At 33.8% G+C, this 23472-nt stretch overlaps 1 protein-coding gene across 3 annotated transcripts; it reads left to right on the forward strand.

Annotated features, from left to right (window-relative positions):
• The first annotated feature begins 8796 nt into the window (after positions 1 to 8796).
• Positions 8797 to 22602, forward strand: LOC102665725 (uncharacterized). 3 transcript variants are annotated; one of them, XR_001385000.2, is made up of 13 exons: positions 8797 to 9168; positions 9602 to 9731; positions 10041 to 10225; positions 12819 to 12936; positions 13339 to 13417; positions 13568 to 13611; positions 13687 to 13760; positions 19828 to 19930; positions 20022 to 20183; positions 20297 to 20476; positions 21184 to 21231; positions 21954 to 22050; positions 22129 to 22221. XR_001385000.2 is itself a non-coding variant. In XM_006597937.4 (13 exons), exons 1-13 carry the CDS (start codon positions 8867 to 8869, stop codon positions 22213 to 22215), a joined length of 1569 nt encoding a protein of 522 aa, XP_006598000.1. In that variant the 5' UTR covers positions 8797 to 8866; the 3' UTR covers positions 22216 to 22602. The 3 variants fall into 3 exon arrangements, 2 of the variants coding, with proteins under 2 accessions (XP_006598000.1, XP_040866007.1); XM_006597937.4 differs by having other exon boundaries at positions 21994 to 22050; positions 22129 to 22602; XM_041010073.1 differs by having other exon boundaries at positions 10074 to 10225; positions 21994 to 22050; positions 22129 to 22602.
• Positions 22603 to 23472: the final 870 nt, after the last annotated feature.

Consider the following 23472-nt stretch of genomic DNA (forward strand, 5'->3'; position numbering starts at 1 on the left):
TTTTAACTGAATTTGCAATGTTCCAATTGTTTTTTAAATGGTGTAATCGATTACAATATATTGGTAATCGATTACCAGTGTATCTGAACTTTGAAATTCAAATTCAATTGTGAAGAGTCACATCTTTTCATAAAATGCTATGTGTAATCGATTACATGGTTTTGGTAATCGATTACCAGTGACAAGTTTTGAATAAAAATCAAGAGGTGTAACTCTTCCAATGGTTTTCAGGTTTTTCTCAAGATTATAACTCTTCCAATGGTTTTTCTTGACCAGACATGAAGAGTCTATAAAAGCAAGACCTTGACTTGCATTTCAATAACTTTTAATCTATACTTTTACAACCTTTGAATCTCTTTGAACTTCTTCTTCTTCTTCTTCCTTTGCCAAAAGTTTCTGAGTTTTCTGGTTTCCAAACCTTGTTCTTTCATAGAAAACAAAAGTGTGCTATATCTTTTTATTCTCTTCTCCCTTTGCGAAAAAGTATTTGCCAAGGACTAACCACCTGAATCCTTTTTGTGTCTCTCTTCTCCCTTTTCCAAAAGAACAAAGGACTAACTGCCTGAATTCTTTTGTGTCTCCATTTTCCCTTTTCAAAGAATTCAAAACGACACAGTCTGAGAATTCTTTTTATTTTTCCCTTTCCCTTAAACAAAAGATTTCAAAGGACTAACCGCCTGAGATATATTTTGTTTCCTCTTCACAAAGTTTCAAAGGACTAACCGCCTGAGAACTTTGTCTTAACACATTGGAGGGTACATCCTTTGTGGTATAAGTAGAGGGTACATCTACTTGGGTTGTTGTAACTAAGAACAAGAGAGGGCACATCTCTTGTGGATCAGTTCAAGTGGAGGGTGCATCCACTTGGTTGTTCAAAGAGAACAAGGGAGGCTACATCCCTTGTGGATCTTTGCTTGTAAAGGTTTTTACAAGGTTGGAAAGAAATCTCAAGGACCCCAGGTTGCTTGGGGACTAGATGTAGGCACGGGTTGTTGTCGAACCAGTATAAAACTCTTGTGTTTGTCTACTTCTTCCCTACACTCTTTAATTTCCACTGTGCACTTTAATTATCGCTTTTACTTTTGGTTAAGTTTCTATTTCTATTCTTTACTTTCTTAACATGATAGTAAAAGCCTAATTGAATTTAGTAACATTAAGAAGGATAGATTTTTAATTAGTAAAGGTTCATTAATAATTAATTCACCCCCCCTTCTTAATTATTATGAGCCCACTTGATCCAAAAAATCTGACATTATAGCTCCAATATCCTCCTGATCAACATGACTAATACTAGCATAATTAGTTAATCTATCGATCTTGTTGGCCTTGTTTCTCTAAGAAGCATTCAGGTGAAAAAAAAGCTAGTGTTCTTGTTCCCATGTTCCAACCAACTAGATAAAATGAGATTGTTGGGCCCAATATAATTCCTCTTTACAAATAATGTCATCAATGATGCACTCCACATCTAATGTTTCCTTCTCTTTATCATTTTTTAATCTTCTCTTTGTGCAAAGCACTTAACTTCTCCTTCTCCTTTTCTTTTTCTTCTCTTCATATCTCCAAATTTATCCTTTCCGCAATTCTAAATACATGCCCCAACCCATACCAAATTATCATTAATGTTGTCGTCCCTTCTCCACGTGGAAAGAACAAAATCATCACTGATGCAATCATACTCCCCAAGGGAATTAGATAGAAGACTCTAAGAAGATTGGGCTAGAGATGCAGGAGAAGGCCCTAGGGTTCTCATGAGGCTTAGGGTAGATTTTAGGCCGCCCATGGGCTAAGTATGAGCCCACTTATCTTTGTACATATTAGATTAGGGTTTCATTATTTTTGGGCCTTGTATTTAGGGCTTCATAGTGTAGGGAGGGTATCCTAGTAATGTAGGATTTTTCAGCCCTTGTATTTTAGGGCACCTAGACTAGTTTTTGTATTAGGGGTAGTTTTGTAATTTTACATGTATTAAGTGCCCTATTTGATGTGTGTGTTGGGAGAGAAATTTAATTGAATTGGAAAAAGCTTAATCCTATTAAATTTTGGACCAGCCTAAGGGGGAGGTGAGCATTTGCTTGCTACACCGCATTGCCACATCATATAGTCACACTTTGTGCATGTCCTACATGCTTTACATGCCTCATGACACCTAAGCACACTTAGTGGAAAATCTTGGACTTGATTTTGAATTAGTGGGCTGAACCATAGCTGAAATTCATTAATCATAATTAGTGAAATTTTGGCTCCACAAATTCAAATTCAAATTCAAGTGAAATTTGAATAGAAATTCAAATTTGCTTCCAATTTTATGTGACACTTAGGCTATAAATAAAGGCTTTGTGTGTGCATTTTTTTAACTTTGATCATTTGAGAAATTACACTTCAAAATTTAGACCTCATTTGAGGCTTAAATTTCATGTCCCTCTCCTTCCTCTCATCTTTTCCTACCTTCAAGCTGTTATCCATTGCTACCTATGGTGGTGAGCTTGTTCTTAACTCATCTTCTCCTTGAAGTAGTGTCTCTAATCACCTTTCCTCCTTTTCCATTCCGCTGCCGTTGATCTTCAAGAAGCAACAGACCCCATTGATGAAGAAGATCAAAGGCCTACATGCTCTACATGGAGCTACATCAATCACACTTTTCATCCTCCATCAAAAGTCGTTCAAACCTATCAGGCCTAAAACATCTCCTTTCTCTCCATTTTTTTACAAAGAAATCCACTATGACTAAGCTATGATTAGACCCATGTCGTGTTAGATTTGATACCCGAACCTCCTTCCAATAGTTCATCCAACTAGCACTTGCCAAAGCTCTATTTATCCTTTCTTGAATGTTGAATGGCTCATTGCATCTATTTTTCTAAGTGAATTTGAAATCATCATATCCTAGGTCTTGCAACTGACAATCATCGACCACCTTTTGAAAATTTGACACCTGAGATAATTTAAGTGCATTACCTCCTATCTTCTCATCGGGTCTCGAGATCTCATTAAAATCCCTAACATACAACCATGGTTGATGGGCACCTCTAATTAATGACCTCATCAAGCTCCACATCAAGTATTTATTTGGCCCTTTTGGATGGCCATAAATGGTGGAAAGTTGAAAGCCTTGCTACCCCGAAGCTATAAGATCATATCAATATGATGTAAAGAGAAAGAGAGAACCTCTACTTCTACCTCTACCAAATCACCCCACATCAAAAGTAAACCTTTTACTCTTATATTCTCGTCACCTTCACAACCCACTCCAAAGATGTTGGAGAGGCCATTCTCATTTTTTAGACATTGCAACTCATAAACATTCTTCTTGGTCTCCATTAAAAAGACCAAGTCGAGACCTTCATCATGAATAATTCTCCATAGATACCAAATTGCACGTGGGTTCCGAAACCTATGACAATTTAAATTGAGGATTTTCATGACTCTTGGCGGGTGTTAGTCGTCTTATACGACTAATTTTTGTATAGAAAACATTTTCTAAAACTTGTATAGTTCCCCAATTTATAGTTATTTTGTAGGAATTTGTATATAAATCTTTTTTTGTTTGAATAGTTGTCTTTAGAGTATCTCCCATGTGATTTAATGATAAAATATGCACAATTTCAGGTCAAAAGAGGCTAAAATCTTGAAGTGCTAAAAGGACCAGTCGCGCTAAGCGGATCCTGTAGGCTCAGCATGCATCCATCGCTAAGCGCAGCTTCAGCGCGCTTAGCATGACAAGAGAATCTCGAAGAGCACAAGGATCAAGGCCGCGCGCTAAGCGCGAGATCAGCTTGCTAAGCAAGATGTTTGTCTCTTGCCAGGCTCAGCGCACGACTGGCGCCAAGCCCAAATCCACTTACTCGCGCTAAGCGTGAGGGTAGCGCTAAATGTGACATCGCAATTTCAGAGCCTATTTAAGCCTGAATTGTCAGAATTTGGGTGCACCACATAGAGAACAAAATTTCCAGACTACAATACTTGGCTCAGAATTCGAGAGAGGCTCTGGAGGCAGCTGTGCAGAGAAGCCTAGGGTTCTACATTTTTAGAGAGATTAGTGAGTGTTAGATTAATTGTGAGGTGTCAAGAAGAGGAGGAGGGATCCCCCTTCTTGTGTAAGCAACAATTATTCTGTACTCTCTAATGTTAGTCAAGTGACCTCAAATATCTTAAGAAGGGGGGGTTGAATTAAGATATCACAAACTTTTTTCTAATTAAAAATTCTATTTTGATTTTAACCCAAAATGCAAGACTCCTTTCAAAATGAATTCCTAAATAATTATGCAAACTAAACTTACTGAAAAAAAAAGCAATAAGCAATAATAAATAAAGGAGTTTAAGGGAAGAGAAAATGCAAACTCAGATTTATACTGATTCGGCAACACCATTGTGCCTACGTCCAGTCCCCAAGCAACCCGCTTGAGAGTTCCACTATCTTGCAAAAGCCCTTTACAAGTTCTGAACCACACAAGGTCAACCCTTCCTTTGTGTTTAGATTGCTTTACAACAAGAGACCCTCGGTCTCTTAATCCCTTTTTAGAAATAAGATGAAGAGAAGAAGAAATCTCTCTTGAAAGAGATAGATTGAACAATGGAGCACTCAAAATAATTCCTTATTGAATTGCAAGTGTATTGGCCAAGGAATTTTTAAGACGATAAGATAATTTTGCTTTTGAGAGGATAAGACCTTTTTGTTCTGAAAAACTCTGAGCAAATTCATGTTCCAAGTCACATATAAATAGACCTTTGATGGCCATTAGAAAATCATTGGAATAGATGTGACTCTTGGAAATTATTTTCTGAAATTCTCCTCTGGTAATCGATTACAAGATTTGTGTAATCGATTACAGGCTTTAAAATTTGAATCAAAACGTTCAATAACTGCTGGTAATCGATTACCACCCATGTGTGATCGATTACACATTATAAATTTTGAATTCAAATTTCTAATGACTGTTGTAAATATTTTCAGCTGTTGGTAATCGATTACAATCCTCATGTAATCGATTACATGCCTTCAAAAATATTCAAAATTATTTTAAAAACATTTTAGGAAGTGGTTTGGCCACTGGTAATCGATTACATCCTCTGGTAATCCATTACCAGAGAGTAAATCTCTTGTAAAAGCATTTTTGCTTAAATTCATTGGCCAAACCTCTTGTTGTTTCAACTTGGAATTCCTTTCCTAAATTACTACTAGAGATCTTCTTGATGATGTATCTTGACTTTCTTGGATTTTTTTCTTGAATTAAACTTGAGAAGCGCATGATCATATGGCATCATCAAAACATCAAAGTCAAAGTCTTTGCTTCTACATCTAACTTATTTGTGTTAGGGTTTCTATGTATGGCTGGCTAAAAACCCTAGTTGGGGATTTCTAATGAACAGTTGATGTAATTACTTTTCATATCTAATTAATTGTGTTTTGTGTGTTCAATGCTTAATTAGTCCATACTCTTGGCCTGAGCACCCATTTGTGTGTACTGTTAGGAGACTTTAGCATTGGGAAATGTACTGTTGCCTTAGAACTTGATAGAAGCAGGACTAAATAACTACAATACCAGGGATGGATTGTGGGGTTTTGGTTTTCTGAATATGTTGTGATGATAATGCTGTTTAAGTTAAGCCTAGTCTTACAAAAGGGATTTGTGGACGAAGCTTAGGTTAAATTAGTCTAAACTTACGAGGGATCGAGGTTTAGTACTTTAGGCTACAACATAGAACACAAGAACATGATTAATTAGAGAAATATCCTCATATGCATCAACTCATTTGTTAGAAAGACCCAACGCTTTTTACCTATTGTTGTCAACTTTTACTTACTTGCATTTACTGTTTTTACCATAAAATTAGTTTATTTCTGTTTTTAACCATCAATTATCAATGTTTGTTTCAACAATTAATGTCTTACTTCTGAATAAAACTTTGTCTAATAAGTAAGTTCCCAGAGTTCGATACTCGGATCACTCCGTTTTAATTTTAAATACTTGACGACCCAGTGCGCTTTCCGGTGTTTCATTTCCCTTGAATATATTTGTTGAAAATTGGAGAAAAAGGAACCATATGGGAAGATGAACAGCGGGTCTGGTGTCCAACCTCTGCCATTTCCTCTAGTGTGAATTATTTCTTGTTCAAGATAGCATAACCCTCATTATGGACTTGCATCATCTCTCCCTCCATCTTCCTCTTCCCTCCTAGCTCCAACTTCTCCCCTTCCTTCCTCTCCTCCACTCAAGCTTGCCCCTGCCATTTCTTCAATAGGTTGTGCACTTTCTTTAGGTTTTGTGTGTGTGGTGTCAACGCTGACCTCTACTTGAATTTCCTCCTTCTTTTCTCTTATATTTTCCCTTGAGATCTTAACCTTTATCTCCCTCTTAACTACCCCATTAGACTGTCTAGTTTCTACTGATTTTGTGTCTCAATGTTTGCTACCTCTGCGAGTTGAACATTTATAAGAGAAACAACCACCTCCTCTAGTTGATTTTCTCTACCTACACCACTTCTCTCTCCTTTTATGGGCTCTCTCTACTAGATGACACCAACACTTCCTTTCCCACCATAAACTCACTCATTCCCATGTTAAGTATCTTCTTTATGCCTCCAAGAGCAACTTCATTATATATGAACCCCACTATGGATCCTTTCAAAAAGGAAGCCCCCATCCATGTTCAATAGGGCAAACTATCAAGATCCTCCTCATCAAACTTTCATCTCGAGAATCATAGTATCTCAATTGATGATCTAGGCTTCCACACCCATAGAAACAATTGTATAATCTCTCGTACTTGAAAGAGATTTTGATAGTATTTTGTTGCCTATCTTGAACTAGGTGTTCTTTTTTAGGGCCTTCGTGACTAGACATCCATGAGAATATTGACTCTCATTGATCTGCCTAGCCTATTATCCTTCATTTTGTCCCATCCTTGGACCTACCTTAGCATGTTTTCAATACTCTCTACCACTCTTTGAATTCTGAGATTTAGAGGCACGTTATATACCCTAGCCCAGAAGGGGCATCCTACTAGATCAATCAGCGTTGGACTGACTTCCTTATCCATCTCACTCAAAATTACCAGCTTTCGATCATAATTCTTAGGCACCATCTTCATGACCATATATTTGTGCTTTTTTTATAAAAAAAAAAAAAAACTTAATGTAAATAGGTTATTTTCCATATCTCAAGCATCTACTCCACCCTTCTCTTTTCAGGCGTAATCATGGTTGACTTGAAAGCTTTTGGATTCACAAACCCTTGTGTAAGAATCTTTTCCACCAACCAAAAGTCCTCCAGAGAGCTACCCTTCTTGTAATTAAGATAAAATAATTCAAGGATCTCAATTACCTCCTCCCTTTCATCTGTCACATTTAAGATTTTTCCCAAGATCCATAGGAAAAGTGGAAAAAACTACAACACCACCTCCTCGTCTCCAACAATAGGCACCAGCAATAGGAAATACCTTAGGTGACACTGCCTATACATGAGAAAACTAAGAACCTTGGGATTTGAAAAACCCTATGAGAGCTTGTAGGGAGATTCACTATGATGATGGTGATGTTGATAGATAATGTGTTTTAAGTATTGTAAAGATAATTCTATCTAATTTTAGTCTTTGAAAAAAAAATTATTTATAGATCTATGATATTTTCTTATCTTTCTTTTTAGTTCTCATGATCAACTCTAGTTATGTTAATATTGACATGACTAAAAACAATAAGAATATTTAGATAGTTAAGATAATGAAGAATATTTTAAATTAAGATAATTAAATTATTTTTAAGTTCATAGTTCAATTATTTGTGTAAAAAAACAATTATTTGAATATATTATTTTTTATATTATTTTTACATTTCAATTTATTAATTATATGACTGACTACAATATATATAATTTTTTTCAATATATCACAAGCAATAATTTTGTTTTGAAAGACAAAAGTAATATATTAAGGGTAAGTTTATTTAAGATTAAAAAAGAAGTGACTCTAATAAGAAAAAATATAGTATTTTTTTTAGAGATCTAAAATTTGATGGAATGACTACTGTATATGGATTATCACGATTTAATTTGATGGAATGACTTTAAAAGTTATGTAATTTTAAAAAAAAAAAAGCTTAATTGCACTTAATAGGTGAGTTTAAAATAATGATTGACACAAGTGATACCAACTTGTATCCCTTAATCAAATGATTTAGGATTGAAATATTGATTAGTTATTGGATATGATTTAGTGGTCTAAATAACATGGTATTAAGAGGACTTAATATTTATTTTGTTAATTATATTATTTGTGTGAAATATCTACTGACTTTATCAATGATTAATTTTTATCAAAAAATTTGATTGAACTACTTTTAATAGAATTTTCTTTCTCAATTATATTTGTTTTTTCATCACAGAATTTAAATTTGAGACCTTAATGAATGAGATCGAGCCAAAGTCTACTAGAACCATATATCAACATGTTGGTAATACTTACATCTTTTCAAGAGTGGTGTAATGTACCAGAAAATCAAGAGATCTGAATGACCGTGTTAATCATCGTCATGTACAGCAAATTTATCAGTTGAGTTAACCAAACTTGAGTCAGGTCAACGGTTTTATATTGCCGAAGTTATTGCTTTTAGTTTTCCTATTATTCTCTGTTGACTGGTTCTCGTTTAATCATCTTGTAAAATTTTTATTTGACTTTCCCTTAAAAAATAATGGAAGCAACTATCACGGAAGAAGATAAGGAATTTCCAGGAACACAAGGTTCTGACAGTAGCAATATTAAAAAATAAGATGAGATATGTTGAAGAGCTATATATATAATCATCATACGGTATTTTTTCTCCATAACATTCCAATAATCCAATAGTGGCAACAAATCATTTACGTGCTGCATAGATGCTTGCATATGGGGTACACTTGAACGAGTTGAATCTAAAATGTGTTCTTATGATCATATTGATGATGATATTACCCATCCTAGGGTTGTTTTTCTGGCTAGAGAACAAGTTGTCCCATAATTCCAGTGAGGCCAATCATTACTCCAAATGGAAGGAACATTTGCAGATCAGTGATGAAATAAATACCCTATTTTGTGAACAAGATGAGAACAGTACTAGTGCACACTGTGCTTGCTCCTTCTGTGGAAGATTAAGCAACATAGTCACGAGATGCTCACGCTGCAAAGCTGCTATATATTGGTAATATTCACCCTTTTTGACCTTTTGTTTTTCTATGCGTATACATATAATAGAGAAATACAGCAATATCTTTGTTGCCTAAAGATTTAACTTTTTTCAGTTTCAAGACTGGGCCGAAAAAATAGAAAAATGGGATCGTTATTCAACTTCCATATTGTGTACCATATTACGCTCTTTTACTCAAATATATACAAAAGGAAAATATTTTTTTATATATTATATAAAAATATTTTTCCTTTTGTATATACGCATACATATATGTGTATTTTTTATTTTTCTTTTCGTTCCCCTTTTTCTCATCACATTTTTAGATGTGTTGCTGAGATATTTCTTTCTGATCATAGCTAGAGTCATTTTTTCTATTACGTCATATCTAGTTTTAAATTTGAAATTTTTTGATCGGTTTAGAAGAATTTTATTATTGATTTTTCAGCTCGAATGCTTGCCATGTTAAGCATTGGAGGATTTGCCATAAATATGAATGCGTTGAGAAAGAAGGGTCACAAGATCAGCAGGAATCACCGTTTCATGGAACCCATTGCCTTATCATGGAGCCTGAAAATGTAATGTTATAATTACTAGTATTATTTTGGAGCTTCAGCATAATTACTAGCATTTACATGAATTTCTACTTGATGCTTCTTGTTAGGCTGATATATATACAAGTTGATATTATAATCAATTCCATATGTTGGATTCTAAAGAAAAGATTACAACCAAGTTGTTAATTGTAAGTTAAGCAACCTATATACCAAAAAAATATTGACAGGGAATGTTTGGTTTGATTATAAAATTATAGATAAGATGTCATACTTTTATGTTTTCGGTCTATTTAAGTTTATTTGAAAATTTTCTATTAATTAATTATGCAGGGTAAGTTCTCATTCAGTGAAGTTATTGAGCAGAGATCATATAAGGGAGATGTTTACTATGTCGAAGGAGGAGAAAACAGTGCTGAGGTCAGTGATGAAACAGCTCTAAAGTGTAACGATGGCTGTGCAGTGTGTGGCAATCCAAGCTCTAAAGTATGCTCAAGGTGCAAAGCCATAAAATATTGGTAAGTCTCGTAATCTAACCTTGTCAAAAGTCAACGCAAATAAACTAGTGAAGTCAATCTTCCTTTCTTTGTTTTCATAGTTTTTTCAAGTTAATTGATTTATTCCGCTATAGCTTAATATGATATATACATCTTGTTTTTGCTAAGCAAATATAATGTTGATGCCACCATTTAATGTTTTTTAACAAATTCTTATTTTTATTTTTTTTCCTTACGGGAAAGGAATTTAACAAATGTTTTAACACAAAGTCTTTGGACTTTTTAACACATAGTATATCATAACATATTTAGTAATTTGACTTTCATTATACTCCCACATGTACTCAAACACATCTTTAATATTCTTAAGAAAGATTAGTCGATCTCTCTGAGTCATATGTATAGAGAAGTCAATAGAGTAGTTCATTTTAGTTATTCATGGGTTCATGCATAATCTTCACCCCTTTGCGTTTGAGATTCTCCCTCCCCTCCCCGAGTGTTTCCTTCTCAAGGATAACCTTGGATGATTTTTTTGTTTATTTTTTCACCGAATAAAAGAAACTCATATATCAATGAAAATGATCGAATTGATTCTATGGTATGTAAAAAAACATATCTTCGAACAAGTTAGTTGGGTTGCTGACAAGTGTGAATTATATATGGGATTGAATACCTTTACTTTCCAACCAAATCATTATGAAACAAATATTAATGAAGTTAATAAACTTTAATTTGATACTATATTATAATATTATTGTAAATACTATTAGAAATCATTTTCATAATTTTTTTTTAATGTAACTAGGGATTAAAATATAATTTTTTTATAAAGATCAAACCTAAGAAAATAGTAAATATAAAGGACCATTTTAAATCTAACCTGTATCATCAATTTGACCCTCACAAATATGAAACCTAAATGAAAAAGCCTTCACCATTGCTTACATCACATCGTTAATTTGTCTTAAAAATAATATTATCTTAGTATAATTCTAGAGTTAAAACCTCTTTAATTGATTATCTAAATTAGTTGTGTTTCAATATTTTGACTTTTATTAAAATTCTCAAACAACGTCAAAATCAATAAAATTCTGAGTTTATCATCATCACTAATTAGTTGTTTCTTTTAAAACAAATGGATGCTCCATATTACTTGACTTATAGATATTTTACTTCTATAAATGACAACGTCAAAGTGAATATATTCTTAATGGGAAAAAATATAACTTGTTATATATTACAATTATCCAAGTATGTGAACAGATGTCGTGAGCACAAGTGATGTCCAAGAATGATCACTTTCTTCAAAACATTTCGCGTCCCTAGCTAGGATACTATATTCACCGTGAGTCAATTGCTTTTTAATTAATTTTTATGTATTATCAGTCTAAAAATTTTGTATATGAATAATATGATTTTTTTATTTCCAATCAATCAAAAAATTATTTTAGATATAACTTTTACAATATTTTAAAAATTAACATACTTTGTTATAACATACAATGAAGCGTCAAGGCTTGACCCTTAAAGGGGCTTACGCTTGATTATTATAATTTTTTCAAGTTATATTTAAAATGATTATGTTAATTTTTAATGGGTGTGCACCTACACTGTATAAGTTGGCCTTCGGGATGGTATATAAATGAAGAGCAACTATCCTAAAATTATTTCCTAATTTTTTTTTTTTAAAAAAACGACGTATTGAACATGCACACCACCTATTCAATTTTAAAATTATTATTTTTCTTTTAGTGCTTACCTTCTTTATCCTATACGCCATCTCATCCATCCATTAATTCGAGTTCTTACGTGTTAGCTTTAGTCAATCAAGACCCGAAGTGAATTATCGATAATCAAGAACTTTGTTTTGTTGAATATTAACGACCATCATAATCGTACAAGAGATAGTCAAGTACGAAATATGAAAAGAAAAACAAAAGGGTTACACATATGAGGAAAAATTATTTTGAAAATATTTTTTTACTTTCAGTTTCTATTTTTTATTATATACATATGATATTAATTTGTTTTTCAAAATCATTGTATGAAAAAAAATAGCTTTATAATTTATATATATATATATACTTTCTTTCTACTCCATAATTTTTAATTTTTAACATAAATATTATGCTTTTTTTATATTAGAGTTTTTTTTATCAGATAGAATATTTTGTCAGTAAGTCATTTTATAATATAAATTATAATGTCTCTATGCAATTAAAATTCTACGGTATCACAGTGACTTTTGTATTTAAGATCGTATCTAAAATAATTTTCAATTAATTAATAATTTAGTTTTTCGAAGTAAAAAAATATAATATAATTTTTTAGCAATAACAATTTGCAAAATGAATTAACCAATTCAAAATTATCATTAGTATAACTATTAACATAATTATTATAAAAGTCAAATTTATCATACGTCATCATTTTTAATTAAATAACCATGTAAAATTCGTTGCACTGAATGTCCATAGGTTATTTTCTCTTAAAGTATCTCCTGTATTATAAAAGAATATATTAATACTATCCACATATGAAATGGTCTCTTATTAGATTTCTATGTGCGTTTACTTCACACGGCTTCAAGATTTCTATGGTTATTCCTTTTCAGCTCACAAACATGCCAACATTTCGATTGGAGATCTGGGCATAAGTTTCAATGTCTTGTTGAGAAGGCAAATACAACTGAAAAAGCAATTGTCAATCAAGGAAGACCTGCAAACGGAAATGTAAATGTTCATTTCTTTATAAAAATTAAAAAGATAAAATATATTTTTCATCTCTAAAATTTTTTAAATTCGGTTATAATTCCTCTAAATTTGAAATGTACAACTTTTGGTTCTGCAAGCACTATCTAAATCCATTTTTCATCTCTATAAAACTTTATCTTAAATCACTTGGAGAACAAAAGTGATCTAAATAAGACAATATTTTTTAGATATAAAACCAAACTTTGGAAAGTTTAGAGGATAGAAAACATTTTACCCAAATTAAAATGCGAAGGCCATATTCTTAGCAAATTAATCCATGAATAAATGCTTCTTTAATCATTAGAAAAATGAATTTATCGAATAAAAAAATCACTATTAAGGATACTAATTAAGTTTTGGTTTTCCACTCTTTCTTCACAGGTTGTAAATCTCACGAATTCGGATGAGGTAGAAGATAATGCTCATTCATCTAGTCCTCTTCGCTTGGAATTTTACTCAGGTCTCTAACATATTATCCATGTTATAGTCTTCGAGCTCTACCATATATGTTCATGTATTTTGCTTGCATTCCAATTTCTTTATTTATTTCTGAAAATCTAAATCAGAATTTACCTAATTGTATCGTGTCTTTGCTTGGTTGATGCAAAAGGAAACACCAGTTCCAAGGCCCTGACTCGAAGTTCTTTGTCTCTGGTACAATCAACATTTGAACTTTGTTGTATGAAATGATTACTTGTGACTTCATCTTCCATTAATATTATAATGCAGGAAGCAACCAATAATGCTCAGAAGGAGATTCAAGATCAATTGACAAGCCTAGAAGAAGAATTGGCAAAGATAAAGTAAGTTGTCATTTGTGATTCTAAATTTAGTTTTACCATGGGATAGCTGTAGTTATATAGAAATCACATTCCTTTTTTTTTCATTTATTAGTTTTCAATATGAAAAGAATTTGAGAAAGGGAGTAGGAGAGGAACTTTGTTTTGTTGTCTCATATTTTTCTTAATTGGAAGTCTTACATTTGTGATGCAAGCTCCATTGGAGCTTGTAGGCCTAGGATCTTCTTCATCAATGGATTCCTTTGCTTCTTGGAAGATGAATGGCAGCGGAATGGAGAAAGGGAGAGAGAGAGGAGACGCCACTTCAAGGAGAAGATGAGTCTAGAAGAAGCTCACCACCATAGGAGGCCATGGATAAGAGCTTGGAGGAAGAATGAGATGAATGAAGGGAGAGGGAGAGAAGAGCACGAAATTTTGTGCTCCAAATGAGCTTTGAAATCTGAAGTTTAATATTCAAATGATCAAAGTTGAAAAAAATGCACACACATGACCTCTATTTATAGCCTAAGTGTCACACAAAATTGGAGGGAAATTCAAATTTCACTTGAATTTGAAATTGAATTTGTGGAGCCAAACTTTGGAGCCAAAATTTCACTAATTATGATTAGTGAATTTTAGTTATGGTTCAGCCCACTAATCCAAGATCAATTCCAAGATTCTCCACTAAGTGTGCTTAGGTGTCATGAGGCATGAAAAGCATGAAGGACATGCACAAAGTGTGACTATATGATGTGGCAATGGGGTGTAGTAAGCAAATGCTCACCTCCCCCTCTAAAATTTAATTGGATTGGGCTTCTACCAATTCAATTAAATTTATTTCCAACCACACACATCAAATATCCACTTAGTGCATGTGAAATTACAAAACTACCCCTAATACAAAAACTAGTCTAGGTGCCCTAAAATACAAGGGCTGAAAAATCCTATATTTCTAGGGTACCCTACCTACATTATGGAGCCCTAAATACAAGGCCCAAAAATAATGAAACCTTAATCTAATATTTACAAAGATAAGCGGGCTCGTACTTAGCCCATGGTCCCGAAATCTACCCTAAGGCTCATAAGAACCCTAGGGCCTTCTCTTGCATCTCTGGCCCAATCTACTTGGAGTTTTTCTATCCAATGCCCTTGCGGAGTAGGATTGCATCATTCCCTCCCCCTTGAAAAGGATTTGACCTCAAATCCTGAGGTTCTTGATACTCTGGGCTCCTTCCCTTAACACCTGTAAAAAGAACAAAAACATATGTATTAGTGGTGTTTAGTATGTTGAAGTAAGGTAAGGTCTGAAAACTCATTTCCGGGGCATCTTCCCATGAAGGAACATGGTTCCTCACCAACTCAATGAGTGGTGCTACAAGTATAGAAAAATATGGGGCAAACCTTTTGTAAAAGTTTGTTAAGTCTTGGAAGCCCCAAATTTTTCTTAGACTTGGTGGAGCGGGCCACTCAGGAATGACCTTTATTCTCTTAGGGTTCATGGGAACCCTTTGATCACAATTTAAAAAATTAAGAAAAGTAAAGCAATAGAACATACCTTTTTCTGTATTTTCATGTTGATTATTCCTACCAAAAAGTATGACAAACCTAAGGTGTCCCATATGTGTGCCTAAGTTTGTATTGAAACTAAAAATAAGAACAAACCTACCTAATGAGTCCCTATGTACACAAATCATGAAGATGTTGGGTGCATGAGTAATTTTACAAAAGAGTGTTGCTCCACCCAAAGCATTCATCACACCACCTATTTTAGGGATTTGGTGCCTAATAATACCTATTTTGGGCACCAACAAAGCACAAGGATTTAATCTCTTGCGAACCAAACCCTCATCCAACAACTCCTTTACTTGAGGAATAAACTCAAGCCTAAGAGATGTGGCAATGCTAACAAGTGTCTTTTTACAAAGGAGAAAATGTGGAGGTTGTCTAAGAAGGGAAATTTCTTTAATATTTGTCTTTATTTCAAAATGTCTTTCCTTCTTAGCTAACCTCTTGGAGGAGACACTTACCTCCTTACACTCCTCCTTAACCATTAAAGGTTGTCCTTCTTCTTGGGGGTAGATCTCTTCACTAGATTCTTCCCCTTTTGCTTCTTCACTTTTACTAGAGGAAGGTGAAGTAGTAGCCTCATCTTGGCTACTATAAATGTCTTGGCCCCTCATAATCATGGTTTTCTTGGTGGGGCATTGAGAAGTAATGTGTCCTCTTCCAAGACATTTAAAGCACTTCATGGAGCTAGTCTTCTCTTGCATACTAGTCTTAAGGGGTTGCTTTTCTATTGTCTTCCCCTTATCATCTTTGGGCTTAGAAGGTCTCACCCCTAAGATTCCTTGACCTTGGTCTTTCTTTGGATAAGAGTGAGAGCCATAAGATTTTGAAGTAGACTTCCTTTTAAGTTGTTGCTCTACCCTTATTTCCCAATCTAAATTAGCCTCTACATTGTCCTTCCCATGGAAGTATGGGAGTTTAATGTTAACCTCTTGAGGCTTTCTTTCATTTTCTCTCCTATGGGAGTGAGGTCTAAGATGTGACCTATGCCTTCCTTCATAATAGTCACGAAGTTCTTCACTTAGGCTCTTGCAAGAGTTATGACTACTATAGGAGACATGTTTTTCTCTTTTCATTTCTTTCATTATTTTTCTTCTTTCTTCCTCTCTTATTTTCTCTCTTTCATCTTGACTTATTTCTTCCACTCTTTTTTTACCTTTATCTTTTCTCTCTTTTTTTTCTCTCCACAACTTAAGGGATCTCAACTCATCTAATATCTTATACAAGGGGTCCTTAGGAGTAGAACCCTCACCATTAACACTAGATGAAGAATGAAGACTCATGCTGGTTCCTAAGTTATGGTTCTTTCTTGTTGGGGGTTTGAAAAAAAGGTAAAAGAAACTATGGTTGAAACTAGCCAAAATAAACACTAAAAAAGGTGTGAAAGATAAGGTAAAAACTAATTGGTAAAAGGAAAGCTATCTAGGCGGTTTGACAATGGAGGTAAAGGAAATAAGCTATGAAAGTAAGCAAGAAATTAAAGTGCAAGAAATGCAAACTAGGCGGATCCTAAGAGTGTTTGGATGACCTCATTTAAGGTTCCCAACAAAACACTCACTATCCTAAGGGGAAATTGCCTAAAATTATTACACACAAATGGAAGTAGGGTGACCTATTGGAGGCTCCCAACTTACTTCCAATGAAAGGCCTTTTTGTTACAAAATTTGAAAGCAAAACAAATTGCCAATTACAAAATTACAAAAAAAAAAAGTCCTCAATTGTGGTGGCTATTATATCTTTAGTATTTCACTCAATTTGGAGTGCTTCTTAGTCCAATAGCTCTTAAGGTGGTTGGCCCCTTGCTTCTGGACTCAAATTCTTCAAGATATGGCACCAATCCTCCTTTCCAATTCCCTATATGGCAACTCACAAGCAAGGAAACAAAGAGACAAGCAATAACCAAAGACCAAAAAAAAAAATGAAATGAAAGCTAAACCAATAGAGTTTTAACAAGACAAATTTCCAAGGATTATTCAACAATTAAAGCAATGAAAAGCACAAAAAAGCAAGCTAGGACTCAAAGAGAAACCTAGAATGGCTCTAGAGTAGAGTAGAAAAAACTAAAAAAAAAGACTCAAGAAACCTCTAGTTTTGGCACTTGTTTTCACAATAATTTTCAATTGAAATTTCAGAACTAGGATTGGTATAAAATAGGCACCAATTATAGAACAAATTTTGAGCCAAAACAACAAGCACACTTTCCTTTCACTTTTCTTTTTTTTTCCTGGACACTGATTTTTCTGCCAACTTGTAATATTTTTCTTATTTTTTCCTTTAATCCAAATCGCTTGGTTCTTTTTTTATAATTTTTTTCCAGATGTCTAGAAAATTCAGTAAAAGTTTCAGCTCAAAACACGTAGTGACCAATTCCCAGTAATTTATACAAGTTCGTATGTTCAAGCTGCCAGCACCAGCGATTTCAACCTAGAAATCAAGAGTAGTGTTTGTGTTGCTTAAGGCTTGGATAGTTACAATTTGTGTTTGCTTATGCTCAATTATCTTGAGTAACACAATTAAAGAGAGCTTAAGACTTATTTTGATTCACAAATCCAGCCACAACTCAGCACCACAACTCAACTTCATCATAGGCATCATGTAGGAAACTTAGAAAGCAAAAAAAAAAAGTTCAAGAACAAGACTACTTCTAGGAATTGATTTAGAACATGTTATGAACTAAATAACATGCATGAATTAGACTCAAAATTCAAAAGATAGGCTAAGAATGACAAGAATACATGAACAAATGTATCTAGAATTCAATCAACAAAATAAAATTCAACACAAACTTAGAACATAATGTGACAATTACTATGACTAAACATGACTCTAAGACAACATGGATTAAGTGATTTACACTTAGATTTTTGTGTTTTTTTTTTCTAATCAATATTTTGGAACAAAATTTAGATCTAAAGGTTCAGCACAAGAATATTATGAATGAAAAATGATAGAACCTAAAATCAACACAAAAACAAGATTCAAGAGTAGATCTACAAAATTTGAACCATAGAAATGCAAGAACAAGTGTAGATCTAAGATTTAATCGGTTTATTTTTTTTTGAATCTACTCTAAACAGCACCAAACCACAAGACAATGGAGGATATACATGGAGAATAAGATGAAGAACAAGGAATTAAAGAGAATTCACCGAACAAAAAGATAGAGGAAGCAAAAGAACATCACCTAGATGAAGATGCTCTTGATACCACATGATGCAAGCTCCATTGGAGCTTGTAGGCCTAGGATCTTCTTCATCAATGGATTCCTTTGCTTCTTGGAAGATGAATGGCAGCGGAATGGAGAAAGGGAGAGAGAGAGGAGACGCCACTTCAAGGAGAAGATGAGTCTAGAAGAAGCTCACCACCATAGGAGGCCATGGATAAGAGCTTGGAGGAAGAATGAGATGAATGAAGGGAGAGGGAGAGAAGAGCACGAAATTTTGTGCTCTAAATGAGCTTTGAAATCTGAAGTTTAATATTCAAATCATCAAAGTTGAAAAAATGCACACACATGACCTCTATTTATAGCCTAAGTGTCACACAAAATTGGAGGGAAATTCAAATTTCACTTGAATTTGAAATTGAATTTGTGGAGCCAAACTTTGGAGCCAAAATTTCACTAATTATGATTAGTGAATTTTAGTTATGGTTCAGCCCACTAATCCAAGATCAATTCCAAGATTCTCCACTAAGTGTGCTTAGGTGTCATGAGGCATGAAAAGCATGAAGGACATGCACAAAGTGTGACTATATGATGTGGCAATGGGGTGTAGTAAGCAAATGCTCACCTCCCCCTCTAAAATTTAATTGGATTGGGCTTCTACCAATTCAATTAAATTTATTTCCAACCACACACATCAAATATCCACTTAGTGCATGTGAAATTACAAAACTACCCCTAATACAAAAACTAGTCTAGGTGCCCTAAAATACAAGGGCTGAAAAATCCTATATTTCTAGGGTACCCTACCTACATTATGGAGCCCTAAATACAAGGCCCAAAAATAATGAAACCTTAATCTAATATTTACAAAGATAAGCGGGCTCGTACTTAGCCCATGGGCCCGAAATCTACCCTAAGGCTCATAAGAACCCTAGGGCCTTCTCTTGCATCTCTGGCCCAATCTACTTGGAGTTTTTCTATCCAATGCCCTTGCGGAGTAGGATTGCATCAATTTGAATTCCGGTTGTGCAGGTATCTATTAGAATATTTAAATACAACTTCAATCCCATTTGAGTTTAGTGCCTATTAGTATTAGCAATAGCCTATTAGAAATAGCACAATATGAGTATCCTAGCTTGTTTTTTTTGTCTTAACCCTCTGATTCATTTGGGGAAAGGAATCCTAACTAATCCAGATATCGGCTGAGGGGTAAATAAAGTTTAGTCAAGAATTATTTCCATCAAAAATTAAACTCGGATATTACCTAAATAATTTAACCTTAACTTCAGCACATTAACTACTTGTGCCCAATTACTGGGTTATCCTAGCTCGCTTTATCAAAATGTTTGATTGTGTTGTCAGAGAGGAGAACATGTCATTACTATCAGAGCGCGACGCATGGGAAGTGCGAGCAAGGAATTCCATAGATAGACTTTATAGCTTCAGGAAAGAAAATGAGCACCAGGTGATTGCATTACAATCCAAAACTAAAGTGAGCTTGTGCATTGCAGCCATTTTTTTAGTGATATTTAACATTTTGGGTTCTTCATTTTCAGCTGTTTATTTTGAAGCATGAAAATGAATTGATGTCAAATGCTGAGAAGCAATCACGTCAAATGGTTAATAGTTTATCTCAGAGGCTACACTGCTTGCAGATTGCAGTGGAAAGTGGAGTTGAAGAGAGGAAAAAACAAGAAGAATATATACATATGTTGCAGGTATATTTTCCTAATTGCATCCCCTAAAAGAAGTAATTTTTTAAGGGAAATTACAGTGTCATTCATAGTTTCTTTCCTTCAGTAATTATTCATTGGCAATTATAAATTTACAGAATGAATGTGCTAAGGTTAAGATAGAGCTACAAGAACAGAACAAGTGCGTCGAAAGGCTTACAGTAGAGCTGGATAAGAACACTCAATTTCCTAGGAGAATAACTGAAGAAACAGGACAAATATTAGTCAATGCTTTAAGTGAAATTGCAGCTGTTGAATCCAATGCTAACTGTGCTGAGGTATTTGTTTGTATTTGTGTTATTTTCTTCATGACAATAATTAGAAAAATTAGACAAAAATTAGTCACCCTTTAATTGGATTATATTAGAAAACCCCTAGAGTCCTATCACTGGAGTGTATATTGCATTAGATTACTGTTGAGAGTCGTGACCTCTCAAGGAGGTTGAGACTTGATATGTTTGTAGTAATGCTTATTGATTCCATAGTCAAGGTTTGCACTGACACTACAAAACCCAATTAGGTGTCATCATGATTTGTTGTCCTTGGACATTTTCAACAAACTAGGGCACATAATCCTTAAGAAATGCTCTTCACCATGTACCTAATAGGGTAAGCAAGTTTTGTGAGAAGTTCAAAGTGATGGCTTGAAGCTGTATCATATTGATGAAGAGGTATTGAGATGAATATCAATAAATTGGTTAAAAGAGGATATCCAGAAAAAAAGTCCAGATCCAATGATTGCATACTCCAGTAAACGGGGACTAACATCTTAGAAAATGAACATTTATTGTAATTGATTACCAGTGGGGCAATCAAGAGGATTATGACAGTTACCTACATGTGGTTGGTTCAGAGTACATGCCTGATTCCCTTAAAGCAAGGTCTTAGATTCAATACATTAGTCCTCACATATCATCAGATCTTGTGCTACTTACTTTAGTATGATTTGGAGGTTTTCTATTTCTAATTTCTAATTTCTATACAGGTGTCCCTGCCAATTAGTTTGAGCAGAAATCCAACCTTTACAACACAGGTAACTGGAGAAAGTAGAATGAATCTAGAATCATAATAGAATTCGCTGTTTTCGTGTTCAAAAAAAAAAATATAATGTGAACCATGAAAAATTTATTTCAAGGAAATGGATTCTCTACGATCACTTTTGTGACTGCATGAAATCCTGGCCATTGAGAATAAATTATACTATTAAATAAATTAAGAAAATATAGCTCAAAAAATTGTACACTATTAGATGCTAACTACAGGACCAACTGCAGGGAATCCGAGTCGGTATTTAAAATATCTAATTAAAAAAAATCATATGATAGTGTTTCGTAACACGTTTGTCACTATTATCAGAAACGTGAGGAGCGATACATGTGACACCCATTTGGTGTTGCCAAAGATCATACAATTCAAAGAATAGAAGAGGTGCTCCATAGAAAAACACTCATAGTGAAATTGATTTGATAAAAAGATGATGGTTATACAATAGAATGCTCTTCTTTATAGAACACATTCCTAACTGACTTTCTAACTAACTTCTTAACTGAATACTAATTTTCTATAACCTTAATAACTTAGTCCACGCAGGAATTCATTATAACAAGGATGATTACCCCCAGGTCTAACATTTGTCTATTATATTCCAAAGAAAACTTTACTCATAATAATGAATCACATATCACTGGTTATGACAAATCTTCCAGATTTAAAATTTAGAATAGAATGACCAAATGTTATTTTTGTCATGACTAGCTTGCCCAAGAGAACTGAAGTTACATCTACAATTGTATAGGGTTGTTCAATTTGCCTAGCCAATGAGAAGAACATGGCCTTTGGTTGTGGACACATGGTAAACTCCAAAAAAACGCTACCATTTATCCCCTTTTCATTTTAATGCAATGCTGATTTGTTAGTGGTTCAAATGCAGACTTGTTTAGAGTGTGGATCAAAAATTCGCAAGTGTCATATATGCCGAAGGAAGATCACCATTCGTATCAGATTGTTTCCTGATTAAATGATGAAGGAGTTAGTAGGCATTTTCTATAAGAATGCCATTATGTTCGTGCACAACGGTTGAAGAGAGATATATTTTTTTTTTTCATTTTCTGCTACTTATGCTTAGTAATAAAAGCAAGTCTTGGCCATCAGATTTTACATTGACAGTCAAGTTTATAAACTACATTAAGTTCATGATTTGATAATCTATATATTTTGTGTATTTGCCTGTTTATATATGTATGTATTGTGATATGCTATACAGGTATATATACTTTGAAGATGGCTTGATTTATGTCCCAATGTGGTTTTAATTCCTTAGTAATTATAGCCCATGGATGACATTGGCTAAAAGATGTTGGAATTGTTCAATCTTGAAAAGTAAGTTGTTTATTCTTTAGTATAATAGAATTGATTTCTTTGAGATGGACGTGAATGTGTTTCATTTCTGTTTTTGTGATTTCACATTTCTTTATATTGCCTACAAATTGTTCATTAAAATTTTTCTCGTTGTTTATAAGTGAATTGAAGTAGGAACCAAATTGAATTGTATCTCTGAGTTGGCCTAGGTTAATCCTGTATTATTGAATTTCCTAATTTTATTTATTTTGAAACGATTAGATAGTCATTATCAATTGTTAATGAACTTAATTACAATACTTCCATTGTGTTGTCTTCTACAATGGTTTCTGCCAACCGTCATTGTTGGTGCGCCGTAGTAAATAATTTTTTTAGTAGTGAAGAATAGTTGTAACATGTCCTAAGGAAAACCATGTTTCACAAAATGCATCCCAATACAACACATTGACCGAGTTTTCTTGATCTACCAAGACTTGCTTGATATTGTATCCTTCGCTCGTAAGGTGATTATTTTCATATGGCAACACTCCTTAAAAACATCCACATGTAAGTATTAGAGGAGGGTGCCTTGATCATATATATAGAAATGATCAACCTTGTATAGCTTTTAATGGATGGGTTGGTTGGTCATCAAAATAAAATTATGTTTGACTAAAAATGGATGTTGATTACATTGGTTGGTGAGTTTATGCTTTGAAATGGATTTGTGGTTTTTGAGTTCAAATGCATGATTTTGGGCAATGTGATTGTTATGATTTTTGGCAATGTGATTGTTGATGATGTAATGGTGTGATTTTTATTTTGATGTTATGAATATATTATTGATATTGAGAAGTTGTTTGGAAACATTCAATGAATCTAATTTGAATTTGAAAATTTATAAAATGGAAATTTGGGGAACAAGATGAGCTTTTTG

This window comes from Glycine max, chromosome 15 (genome assembly GCF_000004515.6).
Source record: "Glycine max cultivar Williams 82 chromosome 15, Glycine_max_v4.0, whole genome shotgun sequence".
NCBI lineage: Eukaryota > Viridiplantae > Streptophyta > Magnoliopsida > Fabales > Fabaceae > Glycine > Glycine max.

Bases quoted from the DNA above. Each gene is read 5' to 3' on its own strand.
- LOC102665725 (XM_006597937.4), top strand. From the start codon at position 8,867: ATGCTTGCATATGGGGTACACTTGAACGAGTTGAATCTAAAATGTGTT. The intron at 9,169-9,601 runs GTAATATTCACC...TTGATTTTTCAG, and splicing joins TGCAAAGCTGCTATATATTG to CTCGAATGCTTGCCATGTTA. The intron at 20,477-21,183 runs GTATTTGTTTGT...ATTTCTATACAG, and splicing joins CCAATGCTAACTGTGCTGAG to GTGTCCCTGCCAATTAGTTT.